This window comes from Pan troglodytes, chromosome 10, assembly GCF_028858775.2.
Source record: "Pan troglodytes isolate AG18354 chromosome 10, NHGRI_mPanTro3-v2.0_pri, whole genome shotgun sequence".
Lineage (NCBI taxonomy): Eukaryota > Metazoa > Chordata > Mammalia > Primates > Hominidae > Pan > Pan troglodytes.
Genome location: NC_072408.2, coordinates 106,636,143 through 106,660,572, shown reverse-complemented (window position 1 = coordinate 106,660,572; position 24,430 = coordinate 106,636,143). Strand labels below are relative to the sequence as shown.

The 24,430-nt window shown below is 34.9% G+C and overlaps 1 protein-coding gene across 15 annotated transcripts in view; it reads left to right on the top strand.

Moving 5' to 3' along the window:
* Window positions 1-24,430, top strand: part of ANKS1B (ankyrin repeat and sterile alpha motif domain containing 1B) — a 1,252,139-nt gene that overhangs the window by 151,860 nt on the left and 1,075,849 nt on the right. For all 15 annotated transcript variants that reach the window (XM_001150610.7, XM_009426057.4, XM_009426061.4 and 12 more), the window contains exon 2: window positions 12,570-12,650. In XM_001150610.7, the coding sequence (XP_001150610.1) occupies window positions 12,570-12,650 (81 nt within the window). The remainder of the gene's footprint in view (window positions 1-12,569; window positions 12,651-24,430) is intronic.

Sequence of the window (24,430 nt, the reverse complement as noted above, 5' to 3'; positions counted from 1 at the left end):
TGGGGTTGGGCAGTGAGGGATTAAAAGTTACTTAAAAGGTACAATGTAATTATTTGGGTGATGATTACACTAAAAGCCCAGAATTCACCACTATGCAATGTATCCCTGTAACAAAACTGCACTTGGACCCCTTACATTTATACAAGTAAAAATATCTCCACTTTATTATAATCAAAGGTAAATAAAAACAATGAGACTGAAGTATAATGTAGTGGTTAATGTCATTGGCTCTGGAATCAGGCAGCCTGGTTCCAAATCTTGCCTGCAGTGTGAACTAGCTGTGTGATCTTTGATAAATTACTTTTCTGCTCTTCAGTTCTTCATTTAAAAATCCAGGGGTTATAAAAGCCCCCGTCTCACATGGTTGTTATGAAGATTAACTTAGGTAATCAATACAAAGCATTTTGCATAGTTTCTAGTATGTAGCAAGTCCGCAGTCAATGTTTTGTTCATGCTCTCTTTCTCATGCTACCTTAGATTCCCAAGTATTTGGAAAGGTCTGAACGTCTCATATTTTGGGTGTGTTAATTACAATAAGCACACCTGTATTAGTTTCCCATTGCTGCTGTAGCAAGTTACCACAAATGTAGTGGCTTAGAATAACACAAATCTGTTATCCTATAGTCCTGGAGGTCTGTGGTTCTCACTGGGCTAAAATCAAGGTGTGGGCAGGGCTGCATTCTTTCCTGAAGGCTCTAGGAAAATCTGTTTTCTTGCCTTTTCCAGCTACTAGAGGCCGCTTACGTTTCTAGGTTCATGACCCTCTTCCAGCTTTAGAGCCAACAATGGCCAGTTGAGTCTTTTTGACTGTGCCGTCTTTTTGATTCTGACTCTTCCATTTCTCTCTTCTCCACTTGTAATTACATGGGGCCCACCTGGGTAATCCAGGATAAAGCCAGCTGATTAGCAATGTAAGTCTATCTGCAACCTTAATTCTCCCTTGCTGTGTAATACAAAATATGCACACGTTCCAGAGATTAGGACGTATACATCTTGGGGGTACCATTATTTTTTCCTACCATAGTACCCTTGAATTATTGTTACCTATGAAGAGAATGTGAGGACAGGAAAAACAATTGCCACCAAAATCAGTGTTTGTGTGACAATGAGAGATTAATCTGCCTTGTCTGCCGGTTTATTTTCCAGGAATTATATCTATGCAGAGAAGAGAAGATATGGGCTGGGAGGAATGTTTTACACTTTTAGAACAAGTGATGAAGTTAAAACTAGGTTAAAATAGATGCTCTAGTTTTCCTCTCATGTCTCTTGACTCTGTGTTTACGGCTCGGTGTGGTTACAAATTCTTTTCATATTCTAAAATTCTATCTTGTGGCACATACTGTATATATTGAAGAGAGGTCATAATTGTATTATATGTGTGATTATAACTCAAGGAGTTACTTTTGCTCATAGTCATTCAATTCGCATTTGCTGGTAAAAATACATGTATTGAGAATTGCATCAAGTAATTCAAGGTGCACATTATTCATTAGAAAATGTTTAGTTAGTACAATTTTGACTATGATGCTCCTGATGTGCTGACTTTTGTAAAATTGTGCATTACAGTCTAGGATATGACTGTATACTAGATCTATTATTTATTTTTGCTCCAAAGGCAAGATATCTTTAAGAAATTGTTTGTGACTCAAATAGACATATGTTTACTACAAAGCCAATGTTTGCAGTTATTTTTAGAAAGCTTTTGTGCGTGTGTGTGTGTGTGTGTGTGTGTCTGTATGTGTTTCGATGAAACTTTATTTACAAAAACAAACAGTGGACTGGATGTGGCTCATGGTCTACAGTTTGCTGATTCTTGTTCTCATTCTTCACAGAAGGCCAGTTCATAGCTGTTCTCTGCATTTTTAAGCTTTATAGTGTATATCTATCTTACTTAGATGGTTTTGCACATTTCAGTAAATATTCATTCAATAAACTCATATGGGATAGTATGTGGGTTCCAATGTGACAATACTTTTTTATTATTTATTTTTCATCAACTTTTATTAATATTTTAAGTTCTGGGATACATGTGCAGGATGTGCAGGTTTGTTACATAGGTAAACGTGTGCTATGGTGGTTTGTAACACAGATCAACCCATCTTCTAGGTATTAAGTCCAGCATCCATTAGCTACTCTTCCTTATGCTAGAAAGCTTTTTTATATTATTAGAGTTAATTTTCTTTTTTCCCCTTGGAATAATTATATAGAAATGCCCCGTGCTGTGCAATATAGTAGCCACTGTCCACATCAGGATATTAAGCATTTGAAATGTGGCTAGTCCTAATTGTGATGTGCTGTAAGTGTAAAATAAACACCAATATTGAAAACAGTACAAAAAAGAATGTGAAACATCTCAATAATTTTTATATTGATTATATGTTGAAATAATGTTTTTGATATACTAGGTTAAATAAAATATATTCAAACTAATTTCACATCTTTTTAATGTGGCTACTAGAAAATTTAAATTCACATATATGGCTCACATTATATATTTTTTTCTTTTTATTTTTTGAGACCGGGTCTTGCTGTGTTGCCCAGGCTGGAGTGCAGTGGCACAGTGTCAGCTCACTGCAACCTCCACCTCCTAGGCTCAAGCAATCCTCACCTCAGCTTCCCGAATAGCTGGGACTACAGATGCATGCCACCATGCCTGGCTAATGTTTCTTTTTGTGTTTTTTTTTTTTTTTTGTAGAGATGGGGTTTCACCATGTTGCCCAGGCTGGTCTCAAACTCCTGGGCTCAAGTGATCCACCTGTCTTGGCCTCCAAAAGTGCTGCAATTACAGGTGTGAGCCACCATGCCCAGTCCTCACCTTGTATTTCTAAAGGACAGTGCTGATATAGACCCATTTGACCCATATGGGACACTTGTAGCCCATGATAATAAAATTGTGCCATCACTAAACTGATGAGAACTTCACTTGTAGTAATCAGTAGCATATGTACATATGTCCAGTTCATCCAAAAATGGAAGTAAACTATTAAGACACAGATTGAGAATAAGGTTTATTTTGCATTGCTTGAAATGATATGATCTGTCAGAAGACCATTCCTACATACTCTGACCCTGCCTGAGGCATTAAATGCACATTCTGTATGAATTTCCATATCTGATGCCTCGGCGTGATCTCATGCATCAGGAATCAATAAAAACTGAAACAGTTTTATGTTATTTCTGATAGATTTTCCCCATAGACTGATGGAAGGTATAATAATGATCAATTTGTGGAGTAGTTGTGCTTCAAATCTTATTTGCTTTACATATGGATATTGGCCCAAGAAACTCAGGCTTATGGTTTATTTAAGAATAATCTTATTTAATATGTGAAAGCTTAGATAATAGAATATTCTGACTAATGAATGTCCTGGTTATTTGAAAGTTTGGTAGAAAACTATTTTGTTTATATTTATTCTAAAATCTACTAATCTGATTTGTTACATTAGTGCAAATAATACAACAAAGGAAATTAAATTTTTGGTAATTGGCAACCCCATATTGTCTGAGAACATTCATTTTGGGCAATAATTCTCACATACAGAATTTAAGATATTGACAAGTAGGCATAAGAAATGGGATTTGGGTGTGTATTAGACTAAGACCAAGGATCTATAAATTGCTTTTTTTGGAATAAATATGTAATAAGCATTTTATACTTTTTCAAGACATTTCTTAAATGTGTCTAGAAACTCTTGCATTTTATGAAACAAGCTTAAGTTAATCAAGGTTTTAATCTAGGCCCTCTTTTTAAATTTGAAGATTATGCCTGAGTAAAGGGGGCAAGGCAATATAAAAAGTTGGAATGAAGCAGAACCTTTTAGAAATCAAGGTTTCTTTTTTAAATTAAATTTTTAGTTGGAGGGTTTGGGTCTGGCTTATTTATGGTGTTTCAAATGTGTCAGTGGATGTTCTATGGATATGTGGATATGTGCCTAGAGGCTCTGTCAATAGGTGCAGTTGAATATATTTAGATATATGCTAGCTTTCCATTCTAAACCTCCTTGTTTGAAAAAGATGTATCCATATCCATTTTGCTAGGAGAAGGTGACATTCAATGGAGTTTTTAAAAATGCGTGTTTTATAATTAATTTTTGTATAATGGGGAACTGAGTTGGTATAGGTAATTGAAATCTATAGGGCCTGAATCTTATTTTAGTTATAAATATCTTCTCTTACAAAATATTTATAAGGTCTAATAACATGCAGAAATTTAAAAAATGTATGACAGTTAATTTGCAGTATTTTCCTATTTCTTTTCCATTTTTTGCCTGAGGTACTCCAAGCAACCTAGTGTTCTAATCAGTTTTAACTGAAACTTGGCTCCTGCCAGAAGATACTACTGCCCTTGCAGCTTTTTCTAGTGGAGATATCTCATCATTGATGCATTTCGTTCATGGTTGAAACCTCAGCCATTCTCTTGCTCTTATTCTATTCATATGGATACCATCTCCCATAGGTTTTATTTTAGACATATCAATTTGAATTTTCACACCCTCTCTCTATCTACCACTATATCTGCATTTGTTCAAATTGCTTTGTTTCTCCCCTGGTCTGTAAAACAATTAACCTGACTCTCTCACTCTGTTTACCTTCCACCTGTTACAAGAGCTCTTATTCTAAAACACTGACTGATCATGTGAGGAACATACTTATCTTTCTGAAAGGCATTTAGTTCCAAGTTGCTGCAGAATAAAATCCAAGCTTTTCAACATATTATGAGGTTCTTCGTAATCTGGAGCAAACCTATCTTTCTTCCTTTGTAGTTTATTGTCTTTTCTTTTCCTTAAAGAAATTCATGATAATTTCAACATTCAGGCAATTCACAGAATGAATAATGTATTTTTGCATGTATTTTTCTATGTTATTGCAAATATTTTCATCTATACAATGGGAATAGTAATAGTATCTTTCTTATAGTCATGTGGCTATAAATGAGCTAATGCATATAAAGCATTTGGAATGCTCCAGACACACACAATATTCTGCAATTTACTTTTTTCACTTTATATGTTTTGGCTGACTTTCAAAGTCAATACATTCAGATCAAAGTTATTTATTTTATTAGTTGCATAACATTTCATAGTGTGAATGAATCCTAATTAACTTTTCCTTTTTTGCCCCATTCTCAGCTATTGGACTAATTAATTTTTTATTTTTATTTTTTGCTGGGCATTTGTGAGCTTTCTCTCTCTCTCTTTTTTTTTTTTTTTTTTAAAGATGGAGTCTCTCTCTGTCGTCCAGGCTGGAGTACAGTGGCCTGATCTCGGCTCACTGCAACGTCTGCCTCCTGGGTTCAAGCGATTCTTGTGCCTCAGCCTCCTGAGTAGCTGGGATTACAGGCATGCACCACCATGCCTGGCTAATTTTTGTATTTTGAGTAAAGCGGTTTTGCCATGTTGGCCAGGCTGGTTTCAAACTCCTGACCTCAAGTAATCCACCTGCCCCGGCCTCCCAAAGTGCTGGGATTACAAGCACCCGCCGCTACCCCTGGCTAATTTTTGTTATTTTTAGTAGACACAGAGTTTCACCATGTTGGACAGGCTGGTCTCGATCTCCTGACCTCAGGTGATCCACCCACCTCAGCCACCCAAAGTGCTGAGATTATAGGCATGAGCCACCGTTCCAGACCCTTTCTCTTTTATACTATTAAAATTCTACAGTGGATATTTTTGTGTCTGCAGTCTTCATATGAATATTTTTATTTCATAGATATCAATCCTGAAAAGTGGAGTTGTTGGGTCTAAGAGTATTCATATTTGAAATTTGATTATGTATTGCCATGTTACTTTCCAAGAATGTTGTAGCAATTTACACTTCAATGAATATTCTGTGAGAGTGACTATTTCTTCACATATTTGCCTCCATTGTTTGTTATCAATTATTTCCTTAAAAATTTGTGCCCATCTGATGGTAGAAAAGTAGGCAGCCACTGTTTTATTTTGCTCTTTGCTAGCCACAGTGAGGTTAATTATATTTTCAAATATTTATTAGCCATTCACATTTCCTTTTCTGTGAATTGCCTGTTAATATCGTGTTTTTCCATTTTGTTGTGAGATTTTTATTTTATGTTAAAGAATAGTGATATCTGTTTATCTGTCACATATGTTGAGCCATTGTATAAAACTAAGAAGAATTGCATCCTCTCTAGGATCCCTGGATACTCTGTTGGTAGACTTTCTCCTCCCAGGGAGGTTCACATAAGCTAAAGAAAAAAAAAAAACCCTGATCAGTAGGAGCTCAAGCCATATGCTACTGGAGCCATATAAGACACTAATGCTGTGGGTCTCATATAAGAAAGCTAGAGAGAAAGATGAGTACTAAGCTCTGGAGGCAGGCAGTGTTAGAAATCTAGCTGACAAGAGCAAAGAGAGAATAAATATTCTAAGTGGCATTATATATCAAAATCCGTAATTTTTACTACCCTCACTCTGTGATAAATATTTTTATAGCTAAATATTTGTACAAACTATTAATTACTTTCTTAAAATAATTCCTCTTAAGGAGAATTTCTAGGTAACACATTTGCACACTATGAAAGCTTTTAAACATGTAATGTCAAATTGCCTTCCAGAAAAATTGTACCAATTTACATTTTCACCACCAGCTTATTATAAGCTCTGCATCCTAACCATTACTGAATATTATTGACTTTTTTCCCAATTTGATAAAGAAATATATAATGGTGTGGGTTTTTTTTTTGCCTTCTTTGATTGCCAGTGAGGTTGACATTTTTCATATAGGTACTCAACATTTTTATATTTCATTTAACAAATATTTACTGGTCACCTACAATATTCAAGTCACTGTTTTAAGACCCAAAGATAGTGTGGTGGAGCTTTCATTCTAGTGGGGAGACAGACAGTAAGCATATAAATAAATAATATAATGCCAGATGGTGATAAGTCCCATAACTAAGAGGAAAGAGAATGATGATAGGGTGCTATTTTTGACTGAATAATTAGGGAGAGAGTTTCCGAAGAGATGACATTTGAGCAGAAAGATTGAGCCATATGATTGAGGAAAAAACTTTCTAGGCAGAGAGAATTTCAAATTCAACAGTCATAAGGTGCAAGCATACTTATATTTTTAAGGAGGCCTGTCTGGTTGGAACAGGGTGTGTGAGAAAAAGAGGGTAGGAATGAGGTTTGAGAAGTCAAGAACAAATCATGTGGATTAAATTTTGCTAAATGGTATGGGGTAGGGAATTGAAAATGTTTTTTCTTCCCAGTAATTAAAACATATTTCTCGGGACTATTTATTGAATGCTGTTTTCCTTTTTTTTTTTTGCTTCTTTCAGATGTCAGCTTTATTCCTATATGTATGACTGGTTTGTTTCTAGGGCTTCTCTTATATTCATTGACCTCTCTATTCTGGTGCTAGACTAACATTTTTTGGTATTGTTTTATGATATGCTTTCATAATTGGTAGTATATAGATCCCATTATTACTTCTTGTTTCACAATTTTTTTTCCCGTAAATTCTTCTAAATCAAATTTAGAACTTTTAGTTGAGTTTTCCATAAAATATTCCATAGAGATTTTTGTTGAACAGATGTATTAATTTAGGGAGTTAAAGATTTTTCTATTGTAGCATTTATTTAATAAGAACAAGAAGATTGATAACAAACAATTATTAGGTGTTTTCTGTGCTGTAGGAACTATGGTCACTGCCTGTATTGTAATTTACCTGTATATATTTTTCTCTATTAGATTGTCAGCTCTTTGGAGGAAGAGATGATATCTTATTCATTATTTTGGTTGATTCTTGGACTTGTATTTTCTTGGACTTAGAACTTGGAGAGTGTCCATTAATAATTGAAGATTGCAGATTGAAGTAGAAGTAGTAGGTATGAATAATTTCTCTTCATTCTAGGTTTCCTGAATAGTGAAGACTTGTTAGTGTAACTAGAGTTGAAAGAGGAAAAATTTAAATTAAGAGAATAGCTCTGGATGGGTGTTTTAGGAATTTGGTTTGTTTGTTTAATTGAAATTTAAAAGACCATATTGGATTCACTTCAGTTATTTCTTTGTCTTTTTTTTATTTTTATTTTTTATCAAAGCTATCCTGGTCCTTTTGTTTTTGTTTTTGTTTTTTGAGACCGAATCTCACTCTGTCACCCAGGCTGGAGTGCACTGGCGTGATCTCGCCTCACTGCAACCTCTGCCTCCCAGGTTCAAGCATTTCTCCTGCCTCAGCCTCCTGAGTAGTTGGGACTACAGGCATGCACCACCACGCTTGGCTAATTATTGTATTTTTTGTTTGTTTGTTTGTTTTTGAGACGGAGTCTCCCTCTCACCCAGGCTGGAGTGCAGTGGTGCGATCTCGGCTTACTGCAAGCTCCGCCTCCCAGGTTCACACCATTCTCCTGCCTCAGCCTCCCGAGTAGCTGGGACTACAGGCACCCGCTACCATGCCTGGCTAATTTTTTTGTATTTTTAGTAGAGACAGGGTTTCACCATGTTAGCCAGGATGGTCTCGATCTCCTGACCTCATGATCCGCCCTACTCAGCCTCCCAAAGTGCTGGGATTACAGGCCTGAGCCACCGCGCCCGGCCTAATTATTGTATTTTTAGTAGAGACAAGGCTTCACAATGTCGGCCAGGCTTGTCTCAAACTCCTGACCTCACTCAGGTAATCCACCCACTTTGGTCTCCTAAAGTGCTGGGATTACAGGCGTGAGCCACCATTACTGGCCCATGTACATTTTATTTTGTAAATTAATGTCCTTCAGTTCTGATAATTTTTAAAATGATGTCTTTCATTGTTTTCATTCTCCTGTTTTCTGTGTTTTGACTTTAAGAACCTCTATTTTTCAGTATTGGAACTGCTAAATCGGTGTCCTACTTTTCTTATGATTTCCCTTCTATTTGTCTATATCTTTGCCTTTTTTTCCTAAGTATCTGAGATACTTCATGAGCTTTATTTTTTACTTTTTATTTTTGAGACAGAGTCTCATTCTGTCACCCAGGTTGCAGTGCAGTGGTGCGATCTTGACTCACTTCAACTTCTGCCTCCCGGGTTCAGTCGATTCTCCTGCCTCACCCTCCCAAGTGGCTGGGACTACAGGCGTGCGCCACCACACCTGGCTAATTTTTGTATTTTTGGTAGAGATGGAGTTTCACTATGTTGACCAGGCTTGTCTCGAACCCTGACCCCAGGTAATCTGCCCACCTCAGCCTTTCAAAGTGCTGGGATTACAGGCGTGAACCACCATGCCCGGCCTTATCAGCTTTATTTTTAATTCTTCTACTGATTTTATCTCTGATTTTCTTTTTTATTTCATTGTTCTTACATTCATTATCTTTTCTGATATTGAGATGATATTAATGATAACTGTTTTTGAAAATTTCTTCTCCATGCATAGTCTAAATTTTCTCTAAGTTTCTTTTTTTTCTGTAGTTTGTTCCTAATTTTTTGTTTTGGCTTCTTTAATAGTAAAGGCTTTCCTCATGTGATTGGATGTCTTTGGTTATTTGTTCATATTTGAGAGTGGAGGTTTTCAAAAACTCATGGGAAGCTCTGAGTTCATAGTGTTGGGACTTGTTGGTTGTAGGCCTTTGAATGGTGTGCTGGATTGGCTTGTGTCTGCTTGTGAAGTGCAGTTGTTAGCATCTCTTCCTATCACTCTGTTAAGTTGAAGTATTTACATCACAGAAGTTGATGAAGGCTACCAATCAGGGGTCTAGTCCAGAGATCATGCATTTTATCTGTGCCAGAGAATGTCTGCCTTTCTGCTGGGGAGATTGAAGGGCAGCCATTCTGCTGTTCTGAGAAAATCTAATTGATTTAGATTTTCAACCCGTGTCATAGTATTTAATTCCTTTTGTTTCTGAGTATTTAATTCTTTTTATTTCCATTGTATGGATATATCACAATTTATCTGTTTACCAGCTAATGGACATTTCTGTTGTCTCTGTTTTAGGCTATTACCTATAGAGCTGTTATTAATATTATATGTACAAGTCTTTATATGGACATATGCTTTCATTTCTCTGGACTAAATACCTACAGTGGAATGACTGGATTATATGGTATTTGTATGTTATTTGTATGGTATGATTTGATGGTATGTTATGTGTGGTATTTGTATATAACTTTTTAAGAAACTGCCAAATTGTTTCACTAAGTGGTTGTACTATTTTGCATGCCTATTAGCAGTGTGTGTGTGAATTCTGGTTGATCTACATCCTTGTCAATATAGGTTTGTGAAGGCTTTTTGAAGATAACAATTCTGATAGTTATATAGTAGCATGTCATTGTGGTATTTAAAAAAATAAATTTTATTGTGTATATTTGTGGTATACACATGTTATGGGATACATATAGATAGTAAAAAAAAGTTTACTACAGTGAAACAAATGACCATCTCTCACAGAGTTACCGTTTATTTTTTGTTTTTGTGGCAAGAGCAGCTAAAATCTACTCACGCAGCTGAAATCCCGTATACAGTGCAGTTTTGGTGCCTGTAGTCTTCATGTTGTACTTTAGACCTCTACACTTGTTCATCCTACATATTTGCTACTTTGTATCCTCTGACATTTATTTCTCCCGTTCTACTCCCCCTACCAATCTTTTGTTCTCTATCTCTGTATATTTGATTTTTTTTCAGATTCTGTATATTTTCAGGCAATATTTTTCTTTTTGTGTCTGGCTTATTTCACTTAGCATAATGTCTTCCCAGGTCATTCATGTCATATAAAATGTTTAGATATAGTTCTTTTTTAGGGCTGAATAATATTTTATTGTATGTATATATATCCCCTGAATTTGGAATCTGGATGTGTGATGCCTCCATTTTTCTTTCTTTCTTTTTTTTGTTGTGGGGGTGGCAGGGTCTTGCTCTGTTGCCCAGGCTGGAGTGCAGTGGCATGATTATGGTTCACTGCAGCCTCGACCTCCCAGGCTGAAGCAACCGTTCTACCTCAGCCTTCTGGGTAGCTGGGACCACAAATGTGCACCACCACACCTGACTAATTTTTTTTATTCTTTATTTTTAGCAGACATGGAGTCTTGTTATGTTGCCAAGGCTGGTCTCAAACTAGTGAGCTTAAGTGAACCTCCCTCCTCAGCCTCCCAAAGTGCTGGGATTACAGGCATGAGTCACTGAGCCTGGCATACAACTTTGATTTTCTTTCTCAGAATTGTTTTGGCTATTTGGGGTCTTTTATGGTTTCATATGAATTTTAGAATTTTTTTTCAATTTCCTAAAGAATGCCATTGGGATTTTGATAGGGATTGCATTGAACCTATGTAATGTAAGTAAGTCAGATACTTAAGATTTAACGTCTGCAAACTAGGAGTCATTGTTTTCTCTCCATCCTGCGTTGTCTTCCCTGCAGCAGATTTTGCTCTTTTTTTATTTCACGTCTTAGTTAATATTGTAATTTTTTCTAGTCATGTAAGCCTAAAGTCTGAGTCATCTCTAGACTACTGCTTCCAGTTTCCCACCTTCTTCCAATTGATCCATGTGTTTCATTAATTCTTCTTTTAATTAACTGTCAAATAAGCACATTCTATTCATTTTCATTGACCCACCTTAGTTTAAGGCTGCCATGACCCCTTGTTTGGAATAGCTGTTCATTCTCTTTTCAGAGATGCCTGTGTGCTGTCTGGTACCTCGATTATCTTACTACTTTGTAATTATTAGCTTGTGTGTCTATCTTTTCCATTACACTATGTTCTTGTAAAGAAGCACCTTGAGTTACGATTTTGTGCTCCCAGTGCCTAGCTCAATATGTGACATACAGTTGGTGTACAATAAATGTTTTGTGAATGTGTGAACTAGTTTATCATTAGATATTATCTTTGATAGTTTTGATATCACTATGACCATCAGATAAAGCAATTTTTTGTTCTGTTTTCGGAAAAGTGTCTTTCAGTGCCTTATTTTCCAAAAATTAAAAAGAGTTTCCTTAATTGTAGTTATCAAAAAAAATAGACTCTTTTATATAGTTACATGTTATCTCCAGAATATATTGCATAGTAAAATCAATGATGACTGCAAAATTGTTAGGATCTTCTCATGGTTTACAACAGTCCAAATCTTCAATTTTATTTTCAAGTATGAAATATTGATTACATTTTCCTGGTTGCAATTGAACAGCAAAAAGACTTTATATTCTTCCCACAATGCAAAAATATCTTATAACTTATATAAATCACTGCCACCTCAGAAGGAGTGTGTTAACAGGCATGAGGCAGGTCTCATAAATCTTTATTCTTTGGTATGGAATATAGTAGCTGAATGTTAGTTGCTTCTAATATTTAAGTAACGATAGAAAGTAATAGGGAATTTTTGGATCCAAACTTCAATGCATGACCATGGACACACATTTGTTAATAATTTCTGAAGATATTAATAGTTGCATTCTCTATTAGTTTCCCTTTATCAAATAAATGAAGTTGATGTTCTGAGGGGAATTCATGGAAGATGGCAATCATTTTCCACATGGCTAAAATTTTTATCTGCAAACTGCTGCTAGCAGACTGTGGGGCTACCAGCCTTCTTTTTGTTTTTCAAGGCAAGATCCTGCTTCACTGTTAACTCTGCGCTTGTGCTTTATTTGCAGCATCTGGCGAGGCCCCAATGTGAACTGCACAGACAGTTCGGGTTACACTGCTTTACACCACGCAGCCTTAAATGGACATAAGTAAGTGCCACTTATTTGGACGGAATCGTGTGTATTTAGTTACATGTGATGAAGTTAATTATGTCTTGACGATACCTTTCTCATGTCTCTGTGAGTCCAATGGCCTTAGATGAATTTGGAAAGGGACCAGGTGACAACACTGACAAGTTAGACTTGGTAGGAATGTTGCTGAGTATAATTGTGTGCAGAGTGTAAGCTGAAAGAAATGCTCTAAAATACTCAACCTTTCACACTGGGAGAATGGAAAAATTGACAGGACCATGCTAGTCATGTGTATCTTTGGGGAGAGAATGGGATAAAACCACTTGATAACACCCCTTTACCTTTTTTGGTGTCTCCTTGTATTCACCCAACATGGGAGTGTTTACTAGGAGTGCAAACTTAGCATGACTCCCACTATTCTGAGCCCTGGTCACTTATATGAACCACTTCAGAATCCTTATTTAGCTAAAATGTTTTATCTTTGTCATTCATGATTGTCTTTCTAGTTTTAGATTTGCCAACCCTAAATTTTTTTAATAAGTAAAACTATGTTTCAAATAATGTAATAGTATATGTTATGGAGAGTGAAAGAGTGTGTAGCCGTAACAATCTCTATTTCCAGTATTTTAGCTAGGTATCCTAATGGTTTAGTGACAGAGTTAAAGTGTGATGAGTCCTCCAAATGATTCAGATGTTCTGTCCTCCCCTACAGAAAAAAAATGAACCTCTTCCTTTATCTCCCCCTCGTCTCTGTTTTCCCTTTGTGTGAATGATCCAAGTTAGTTTTCCCAGATCTGTATCATTTCATTTCACTTTTTTTTTTTTTTGAGACAGAGTCTCACTCCTTCGCCCAGGCTGGAGTGCAGTGGCACAATCTTGGCTCACTGCAACCTCCGCCTCCTGGATTCAAGTTATTCTCCTGCCTCTGCCTCCTGAGTAGCTAGGATTACAGATGCCCATCACCACGCCTGGCCAATTTTTGTATTTTTAGTAGAGACGGGGTTTCACCATGTTGATCAGGCTGGTCTTCAACTCCTGACCTCGTGATCTGCCCGCTTTGGCCTCCCAAAGTGCCGATTGTGAGCTACCACGCCTGGCCCTCACTTTAGTTTTTTAGATGTGGTAATTACTGCTTTAAAAGTGCTAGTTACAATCTACAGATTCCATACTATTCCTATCAAATTACTAATGTCACTTTTCACAGAACTAGGAAAAAACTATTCTAAAATTCATTTTGAATTAAGAAAAGAGCTCAAATAGCCAAAGCAATCCTAAGCAGAAAGAGCAAAGCCAGAGGCATCATGATAGCAGATTTCAAACTATTCCATAAGGCTACAGTATTAACTAAAACAGCATGGTACTGGTACAAAAACAGACACATAGACCAATAAACAGGTTAGAGAACCCAGAAATAAAGCCATACACCTATAGCCATCTGGTATTCAACAAAATTGATAACAAATAAGCAATGGAGAAAGGACTCCCTCTTCAATAAATAGTGCTAGGATAGCTGGCTAACCATATGCAGAAGACTGGAACTGGACCTTAACCTTTCACCATATACAAAAATTACCTCAAGGTAGATTGAAGATTTAAATGTAAGATCTCAAACTATAAGAATCTTAGAGGAAAACCTTGGAAACACCATTCTGGACATAGAACTGAGCAAATATTTCACGATAGAGACTTCAAAAGCAATTGCAACAGAAAGAAACATTGAGGCCAGGTGCAGTGGCTCATGCCTGTAATCCCAGCACTTTGGGAGGCCGAAGCAGGTGGATAGCTTGAGGCCAGAAGTTTGACACCAGCCTGACCAATGTGGCAAAACCCTGTCTCTACTAAAATTACAAAAATTAGCTGGGCACGATGATATGTGCCTGTAATCCCAGCTACTCAGGAGGCTGAGGCAGGAGAATCGCTTGAACCCTGGAGGCAGAGGTTGCAGCGAGCAGAGATCGCATGACTGCACTCCAGCCTGGGTGACGGCCTGGTTGACTCTGTCTCAAAAATAAATAAATAAATAGATAAAATTGACAAGTGGGACCTAATTTCATTAAACTAAAGCACTTCTGCACAGCAAGAGAAACTATCAATAAACAAACTATAGAATGGGAGAAAATATTCATAAACTATGCATCTACCAAAGGCCAAATATTCAGAATCTATAAGGAATTTAAAGAATTCAACAAGCAAAAACCAAATAATCCCATTAAAAAGTACTCAGAAGACGTGAACAGACACTTCTTAAAAGAAGATATACAAGTGGCCAACAAGTGTATGAAAAAATGCTCAACATCACTAATCGTCAGAGAAATGCAAATCAAAACCACAGAGAAACCATTTCACACCAGTCAGAATGGCTATTATTAAAAAGTCAAAAAATGACAAATGTTGGCATCTTTTATAGAGTAAAGAGAGTGCTTATTCACTGTTGGTGGGAATGTAAAAATTAGTTCAGTCTCTGTGGAAAGCAGTTTGGAGATTTCTCAAAGAACTTAAAACAGAACTACCATTCTACCCAGCATTCCCATTACAGGGTATAAATCCAAAAGAAAGTAAATTGTTCTATCAAAAAGACACAAGCACCTGCATGCTCATTGCAGCACTATTCACAATAGAAAAGACATGGAATCAATTGAAGTGCCAATCAGTGGTGGATTGGATAAAGAAAATGTAGTACATATGCACCATGGAATACTATGCAGCTATGAAAAGAATGAAATTGTGTCCTTTGCAACAACGTAGATGCAGCTAGAAGCTATTATTCTAAGTGAATTAATGGAAGAACAGAAAATCAAATACTGCATGTTCTCACTTATAAGTGGGAACTTAATACTGGCTACTTGTGGACATAAAGATGGCAATGATAGGAACTGGAGACCACTAGAGGGGGTAGGGAGGGTTGAAAAACTATTGGGTACTATCCTCAGTTCAAGGTGATGGGATAAATTGTATCCCAAACCTCAGCATCATACAATATATCCCCTGAATCTAAAATAAAAGTTGCACGTGTATCCCCTGAATCTAAAATAAAAGTTGAAATTATTTTTAAAAAAGTAAAAATGCTAGTTACCTTTTGTTTTTTCACCTAACATTTCTTTTATTCTGTGAATGGTGACTCAAGGGTCTTCTTCATACTTAATCTTAGGCTTGGTGGTCATAAAGCTCTTAATGCAAGACATTTTTTTTGTCATTATTGATCACTGACATTTTTCTCTTAAAATGTATAAATTTAATGCCATGAGCCTGTTTAGAGAATCATTTGAGTTACATAAACTATTATAAACTTTGTTTCATTATTTAGATTTTTAGAATTGGAATTCCCAAATTGTATTTATTTTTATTCAGTTCCTATTCTATATTGTCTCATTTAGAAATATTTTGCCATATCTTCTAATTTTTTCTGTTCCTTTGTAGAATGGAAAGTATGTCCAGATATCTAAATATTTTAAAGGAGAATATTGTTATTCTTTTTTTACCTGAGTCATCAGGAACAAAGACAAATCAGCCCAAGTAATATAATCCTGATGCCTTCTTGGCTATCTGAATTATGGATTCAGGCTACTATCATATTTTTTAGTTCTAATTGGGAAGATAAACTCTATTACATCTAATGGGCAGGATATCTTGGGCCTGACCTTTCATTTGAGGCATACTACTTTTCTTGTTCTTTCTCAGGTTGGCATCGGTAAGTAAGCACTTCTTAAAGCAATATTGTCCCAAAATGGATTAGCATTCATATCCCTCCTTCATTTTCAGTGAAGTATTTAGTAAATATTGATTTATACATGACAGTCTATGAAGTTCTAACTGTTGAGATATGTTTTTCTATGGCCCATGGCATAATTTTTTTTTTTTTTTGGTGATTTAGAAAATAAAGATAATTTAAGCAAATTGAATAGCAATCATTAAGATTCTCACAAACAGATAATTTGATTAGCTATTTTTAAAGATCCCTTTAATTACAGATAGTCTGTGGGAATTATATGTCTGTGCTTTTGTCTGAAAGGTCTCATTTATCTTTTCTTTTTAATTTTCAGTGTCATCCTATAGGCATTGGAAAAAGCAGGAAGATTCTAACCCCATCTCCCCATCTCTGCTAGTTGTGTGACCTTGAGCCATTTACTTAACATCTGTAGGCCTCAGTTCAATAGCTTGAATAGATTGGCTTGATATTCTCCATTGTTTCTTACGATAACATTGAATGATACACTGTGTTGGTATTATTTCTGGCTCAGTTATGCACTATGATGCTACAGTTCTGAAATTGGGAATTTCATATAGAGTGTATGTTTCTTGATTTTGCAAGTTTAAATAATCTATGAACTTGTACAATTAGAGATCACTTATTCTACCTGACACCCCTCAGCTCCCTCATTTTATAGATGGAGAAACAATGCCCATTTAGTTAAGTGACTTAATGGCCACATAGATATTAAAGTGGGGTTGTGTCTAGAGCTTAAGTATTCTGGTTCTAAGTCTATGCTTTTACCAGTACTCTGCATTATCTCCCCTTTGTTGTTAAACTCTCCCTGGCTCTTCTCTGTCACATTATATATTTCTGGCCTGCCTCCCATAATCATTTATCATATGTTTACATGGAATGCTAATTTTAATATTGGCTTAAAAGATATTTGAGGGAGAAAATAATGTCATAGACTGTATCTCAGAGCCAGAGAAGAAGGGTATTTCTTTTATTTGCATTCTCACTTAGCAGAGGTAACTAACAATGATTATATTGTATTCTTCCCAAGCAAGCCTTAGCAGTCTGCACAGAAACACATCATTTCCATGTTTGTCGCTGTTGTTGTATCCATCTGCTCTAGATTGTTTCCATAAACATTATGATTGGTAGGCTAAAGTTCATAGAATCATAAAGCCAGCAGTAATGTTTCAGGATCATATAGTTTATTCTTTTGCTTTGAAAACAAACTGTCCCCCTACCCCCAACATAAAATCTAAAGCCTTCATACTGAAAATTAAACCAGTTTCCTCAATTTTGTACATTTTCGTTGGGAGCCATTGTTTATCAATGCTAGTTAATCCACAAATGAAGCAGCATTTTGTACCTGAAATGCATTATTTCATATTCATCTTCAATTAGGCAGATCAGGACACAATGGAAAATGTACTCTACTGGTGATTTCTTGGGTTATTTGTAATCACAGATTAGAAAATTATTACCATCAAATGATAGGAAAAAATCATGGTTAATAAAACAAAATTTACTAGCAAGTATTATAAATTATTTCCATAGATAGAGTAGAGAGCTATTTCTTTGTATCTTTTTCTCTTTTTAAAATATGGAGGATTCATTGTCACATGTATTTCTACTGCAAATTCAAATCCCTTAATTCTTCTCTGAAAAGCAATTGGCTGGCCTGACTACCTGCCTGCTTGTCTACCTTCCTTCCCTGCCTCCCACTTCTTCTCATCCCTTTTTTTCTTGTTCTCCTCTGCTTTCCTTAGTCCCCTCATTCCTTTTTCCTTTACTTTTCCTTCTTTCTGACTTTTCTCCTCTCTTCTTTTCATCCATTATTTTTAGTAATAATCTTATCTTTCCCTGTGAGGTTATATTAAACCTGTATAGTCATATTTCAATTCAATTTTTCTTCTCTACTTAACAAATAGTTCCTTATTTTCTTCTTAAGTTTAATGTTATTAAACTATATTTGGTATATTGTGACACTTGGATGCTGTTTTGAAAAATGTCAGCAGATCGTTATTGTATTTCTGAAATATGTATATTGCTTTATATACACATAAGATATTTTCTATTCTTCTACCTTTTAAAGTATTTAATGCATGCTAGATCTCATTATCTGTCATCCAAATTGTGTATCAAATTGGATCTAGAATCCATGTAATAAGCTATCTGTATTTTTGATTTGATCTTCCTTAGGTTTTCTAATAAAAGAGGCATACCTCCTCTAAAAATTGTATAATCTGGTCCCTGAAGTTGCTCTTTGAATAACTAGAAACATCTTTAGTGAGCTTGCTTTTTTTCCTGGATAAGGATACAGACTACTTAAAATTTGCCTTTATTCACTGTGTAATCTAGAAATCTATGAGAGTGAATTCAATATGTAAAGAAACTTCAGTTAGAAAATGGGACGTATTGTCCTGAAATCTTTTGACCATCTTGAACACATCTGCAACTTTATTCCCATTAAAGAGAAGTAAAAGTATCAAGAAAATCTGAAATCAAAAGGACCTTATTAAATTTGAGAGTTTCATTAGATGTTAATTCTGCATCCATATGAAGATGATTTGCATTTATTTTGAAATTCTTTGGACTCAATCAACAAGCAAGAGAGGATGGTATGAAATAAACATCTTTGGTTGTGATTTAATTACAGGGAATCTTGCTGTTGAGGCAAAGAAATTTGAAGGTTGACTCTTCCCAATTTATTTAATTTTGCTCAGAGCATATGCTGAACTTACCGAAATACATTTTTTATTAATCAGATGTGTATTTATATCTTTCAGAAAATGGATGTGAATTAAATATAGCAGCAAAAGTCAATACTTCTAGAATTCCTGTTTTTAACTGAACTTACATGTATTAGCTTAAAGCTGCAAAATATTGCAGTTATTTACATTGGATATTATTAAATTTAATTTGATGTTTTACTTTGTTTTTGGGAAATGGAAAATATTTTTCCATTTCTATTTCCATTTTCCAAAATATTTTTTCTATTTTCTTGTCAACCACATTTACTTTAGGATTTTAGAGTATTTGTTATTTGTCAAATGCTGGATATCAGAAAATGCTACTTTACAGTTAAGACGTAGGGATTATTTTGCTGCTTGCTATTTTACAGATATTGATTAGCAACGTAACTTAATATTTCTTTTTTCACAGTCCCAATGAATTTTTTTAACATTAATTTTTCAATAAGTTATTGTGGTCCAGGCGATATTTGGTTACATTAGTAAATTTACTTGTACACGCATGTTTATAGCAGCAGAATTCACAACTGCAAAATCGTGGAACCAACGCAAATGCTCATCAATCAATGACTGACTATTTCATGCCAGTTAACCAAGCACAGGCGATGTGTTCCTTTGTGGATACCTTAGAGTAAGCTATAAGGCTCAACCTAAATAATAATTTAAAGAAATACTGTGTAGAAGCTTTTAAGCTTGATGTAATCCCATTTGTCTATTTTTGCATTTGTTGCCTATGTTTTTGAGGTCTTACCCAAAGATTATTTGTCCAGACCAATGTCCTGAGGTGTTTTCCCCTACTAGTTTCATAGTTTTAGGTCTTAGATGTAAATATTTAATCCATTTTCATTGAATTTTTGTATTTGTTGAGACACAGAGGTCTAGTTTCATTCTGCTGAATATGGTTATCCAGTTTTCCCAGCTTCAACAACTGACAGAATGGGAAAAAATATTTGCAGACTATCTATCTAGCAACAGATTAATAGCCAGAACATATAAGGAACTAATAAACCCAATAGCAAAAAACCAAATAATTTCATTAAAAATGGACAAATGATTATAGACATTTCTCAAAAGAAGACTTACAAATGACCAACAGGCATATGAAAAAATGCTTAACCTCACTAATCATCAGGGAAATGCAAATCAAAATCACAGTATCATCTCACCTCAGTTAAAACGATTTTTACTGAAAAGACAAATATAATAGCTACTGGCAAGGATGCAGAGGAAGGGGAATGCAGGTACACCATTAATGGGAATGTAAATTAGTACAATGACAATGGAAGACAAGTATGGAGGTTCCTTAAAAAACTAAAAATAGAATTACTATATGATTTCACAATGCCCCTGCTGGGTACATATCCAAAAAAAAAAGGAAATCAGGGTATCAAAGTGTATCTGCATTCCCCAGTTTATTGTAGCACTATTCCCAATAGCTAAGATATGGGATCAACCTGCTTATTAACAAGTGAACAGATAAAGTAAATGTGGCACATATACACAATAGAATATTATTCAACCATAAAAAAGAATGAAATCCTATCACTTGCAGCAACATGGATGGACATGAGATCATTTTGTAAAATGAAATGAGCCAGGCACAGGAAGACAGACATCACATGCTCTCACTCATATGTGGGAGCTAAAAAAAAGGGGATCTCATGGAAGTAGAAAGTTAATTGGTGTTTATAGGAGGCTTTGAAGGAAAGGGGGGTGGGGGAGAAGAGATTTGGTTAAAATACAAAAATATAGTTAGAAGGAATAAGATCTAGTGTTTGATAGTACAGTAGACTGACTAAAGTTACCAATATTGTATAGTTCAAAATAGCTAGAAGAGAGGAATTGTGATGTTCCCAACACAAAAAAAAGATAAACGTTTGAGGTAATGGATACCCCAATTATCCTGATTTAGTCATTACACATTGTATGCATATATCAAAATATTACATGCACCCCCAAAATATATACAACTATTATGTATCAATAAAAATACTAAGTTGGTACTACACTATATTAACTACTCTTCTAATTTAGATATTATATATGAAATTTAAATTGATCTTAATGAGCCTGGATGAAAATGGCCTATTTAGTTCATATTACTTTGGATATGTATGGATATATCATAAGAATGATTAATCATAATTTGCTGATTAATACTTTATTCTACTTATAACTTAGTAAAACTGACAGGTACTTATTTGATCAGAGATACAACTTTATATTTCACAAATATGTTTTAACACTAGAAATCTGAGCTCAGCCAATTCATTAGCTGGTATCTTTGAATAAGATATAAAGCTCAATTTAAACAAAAATTTGAAAATAAATTTTAATTTTAATTTTAAAATAAGCACATTTAAACAAAAACAAAAATAAATAAATGGGACCTAATTAAACCAAAAAGCTTCTGCACAGCAAAAGAAATAATCAGCAGAGTAAACAGACAACCCACAGAGTGGGAGAAAATATTTGCAAATTAGGGCTAGTATCCAGAATCTACAAAGAACTTAAACAAATAAGCAAGAAAAGAAACAATCTCATCAAAAAGTAGGCAAAGGGGATGAATAGACATTTCTCAAAAGAAGATATGCAAACAGCCAACAAACATATGAAACAGTGCTCAACGTCACTAATCATCAGGGAAATAAAAATTAAAACCACAATGAGCTACCACTTTACTCCTGCAAGAATGGCCATAATTAAAAAGTAAAAAAAGAAAACAATAGAAGTTGGTGGGAATGTGGTGAAAAGGGAACACTTTTACGCTGCTGGTGGGACTGTAACTTAGCACAACTGCTATAGAAAACAGTATGGAGATTCCTTAAAGAACTAAAAGCAGATCTATCATTAGATCCGTCAGTCCCACTACTGGGTATCTACCCGAAGGAAAAGAAGTCATTATATGAAAAAGACACATGCACACATGTGTATAGTAGCACAATTTGCATTTGCAAGGATATGGAACCAACCTAAGTGCCAATGAGTGGATAAATAAAATATGGTATATATACACCATGGAATACTACTCAGCCATAAAAAGAAGGAAATAATGTCTTTTGTGGCAACTTGGATGGAACTGGAAGCCGTTATTCTAAGTGAAGTAACTAGGGAATGGAAAACCAAATACCATGCGTTCTCACTTCTAAGTGGGAGCTAAGCTATGTGGATGCCAAAACATACAGAGTGATATAATGGACTGTGGGGACTGGTGGAGGGAGGTTTGGAGGGGAGTGAAGGATAAAACACAACACGCTGGAAACAGTGTACACTACTTGGATGATGAGTGCACTAAAATCTCAGAATTTACCACTAAAGTGTTACCCATCCATGGAACCAAAAACCACCTGTGTCCCAAAAACTATTGAAATAAAATTAAAAAAGAAAAAAAATAAGCACATTTAACAAAATATTTATTAAAATAAATACATTTTTCAAAACTTAAAAATAATGTGTAAATAATGTGTAGTTAGGATCTTAGTGTTTTCCAAAGGCAATTTTACAAACTTACATATTATTCTTTTCTGATTTAGATATTAGATGGTGGTAATACTAGAAAATACAAATGATTAGTAAGTCAGTTTTCAAAATTGACATTTTTTCACTTGTCATAAATCTTCCTGATAAATGAAGAATGAATGTATATCACATACATTATTAGAAAATGTCAATAAAATTTGAGCCAAAGAACAAATGAAATTCTAAGTGATTGGAGCAAGAGTAAAAGGAAATAGAATTGATGATCCGATCAATCTTTTTTTCATCTTTACCCCTTGAAAGGAAATGCTTTATAGGAGAAGAAGTTTCAGAATATATTTTTTATTTCCTTAGGTATTAAGAAATGAAATTTCTCTCTTCTCACAGTTGTCTTTGACAGTAACTTGGAGAAGTCTATTTTGTAGTAGGCTAAATTCTACATTTTAGATCCAGGTATTTAATTTGACTAACTTCTTTTGCTATTATTTTGCCTTTTAAATACTGAAGTATTTTATTTAAAAAGCAATCACTGGAATTGTTTAACATTGCAACAATCTGCCTTGAGAACAACTTTTGATTGTATATATAATTTTACAATTACATCTGTTTCTCATTTGATTCACACCATAACCGTTTGAAACTAGCACCAAGATGTAATCTCTAAATTCTATTTTCACAATATCTGAAAGAGAGACAGAGGTTGCTTAATTTCCTCAAGGTAACCAGGTTTGTAAATAGTAGAGAGTTGGGACTTCAGATCTTTCCTTATCTGCTTTTGTTACTCATAGGTATTGAATTCTCATTACCTCACTGAAGTTATGTATTTATTTATGTCAGAATGGAAGACCCTATATAACAACCCTTGCTTGGCAGGGAAATGGGGAGAAGCATTTGAACTGGATAACCTTTAAGTTTCCTTCTGATTTTCTGATTCTGTTTTTCAAAGGTGACTTTCTATAAGCATTTCATTTCACTTCTAAAGTATTTTATTTTTACTTGGGACAAGTGCTAATATTGGTATAGTGCTTTACTATTTATTGAGTGAATTCTTTTTTATGATCTTATTTAATGCTATTACCAGTTTTGAGTAGACATTATCATTATAGTATCTCCTGAAGAAAAGAAAAAGAAAATGAGACTAAGTACAGTCATGTGTTGCTTAATGACAGGGATACATTCTGAGAAATGTCTAATTACGTGATTTCATCATTGTGTGAACATCATAGAGTGCACTTACACAAATCTAAGTGGTATAGCCTATCACACACCTAGGCTACATGGTATGACCCATTGCTCCCGAGTTACATGCCTGCACAGTATGTTACTGTACTGAATACTGTAGGCAATTTTAACACAATAGATATAGAAAGTATTTATGTATCTAAACATATCAAAACATAGAAAAGGTACAGTAAAAATGAGGTATGATAATCTTTTTGGACAACCATTATATATGCGGATGGTCTGTTGTTGATCGAATTATCATTATGTGGTCTGTGATTATCATTTCTCCAGGATCACAGCCTCAGGTAGTTTGCGTAGCTGGGACACAAATCCAAGTCTTCTGAATTCAGATTTTGTAAAATAATGCTGGTTTTTCAAAGAGAAATGTTAAAATTTAATTCTTAATTTATCAGAAATTATATCATTAGACAATTTAGGACTCCTTGGATTCTAAATATTTCTACAACATATTCTTGTTTTTTTTTAAAATCATTATTTCTTACATTTAGCAATTAAGTCAAATGTTGTGACTTTAGGACACATTCTGGACAGTATGTTTTACCGTTTACCATAATTTTGTGTCATATCATATCTGTTTTTCTTGTGAGCTATCAAAATTCTAATCTTGCTTCTCTTAAAATTTC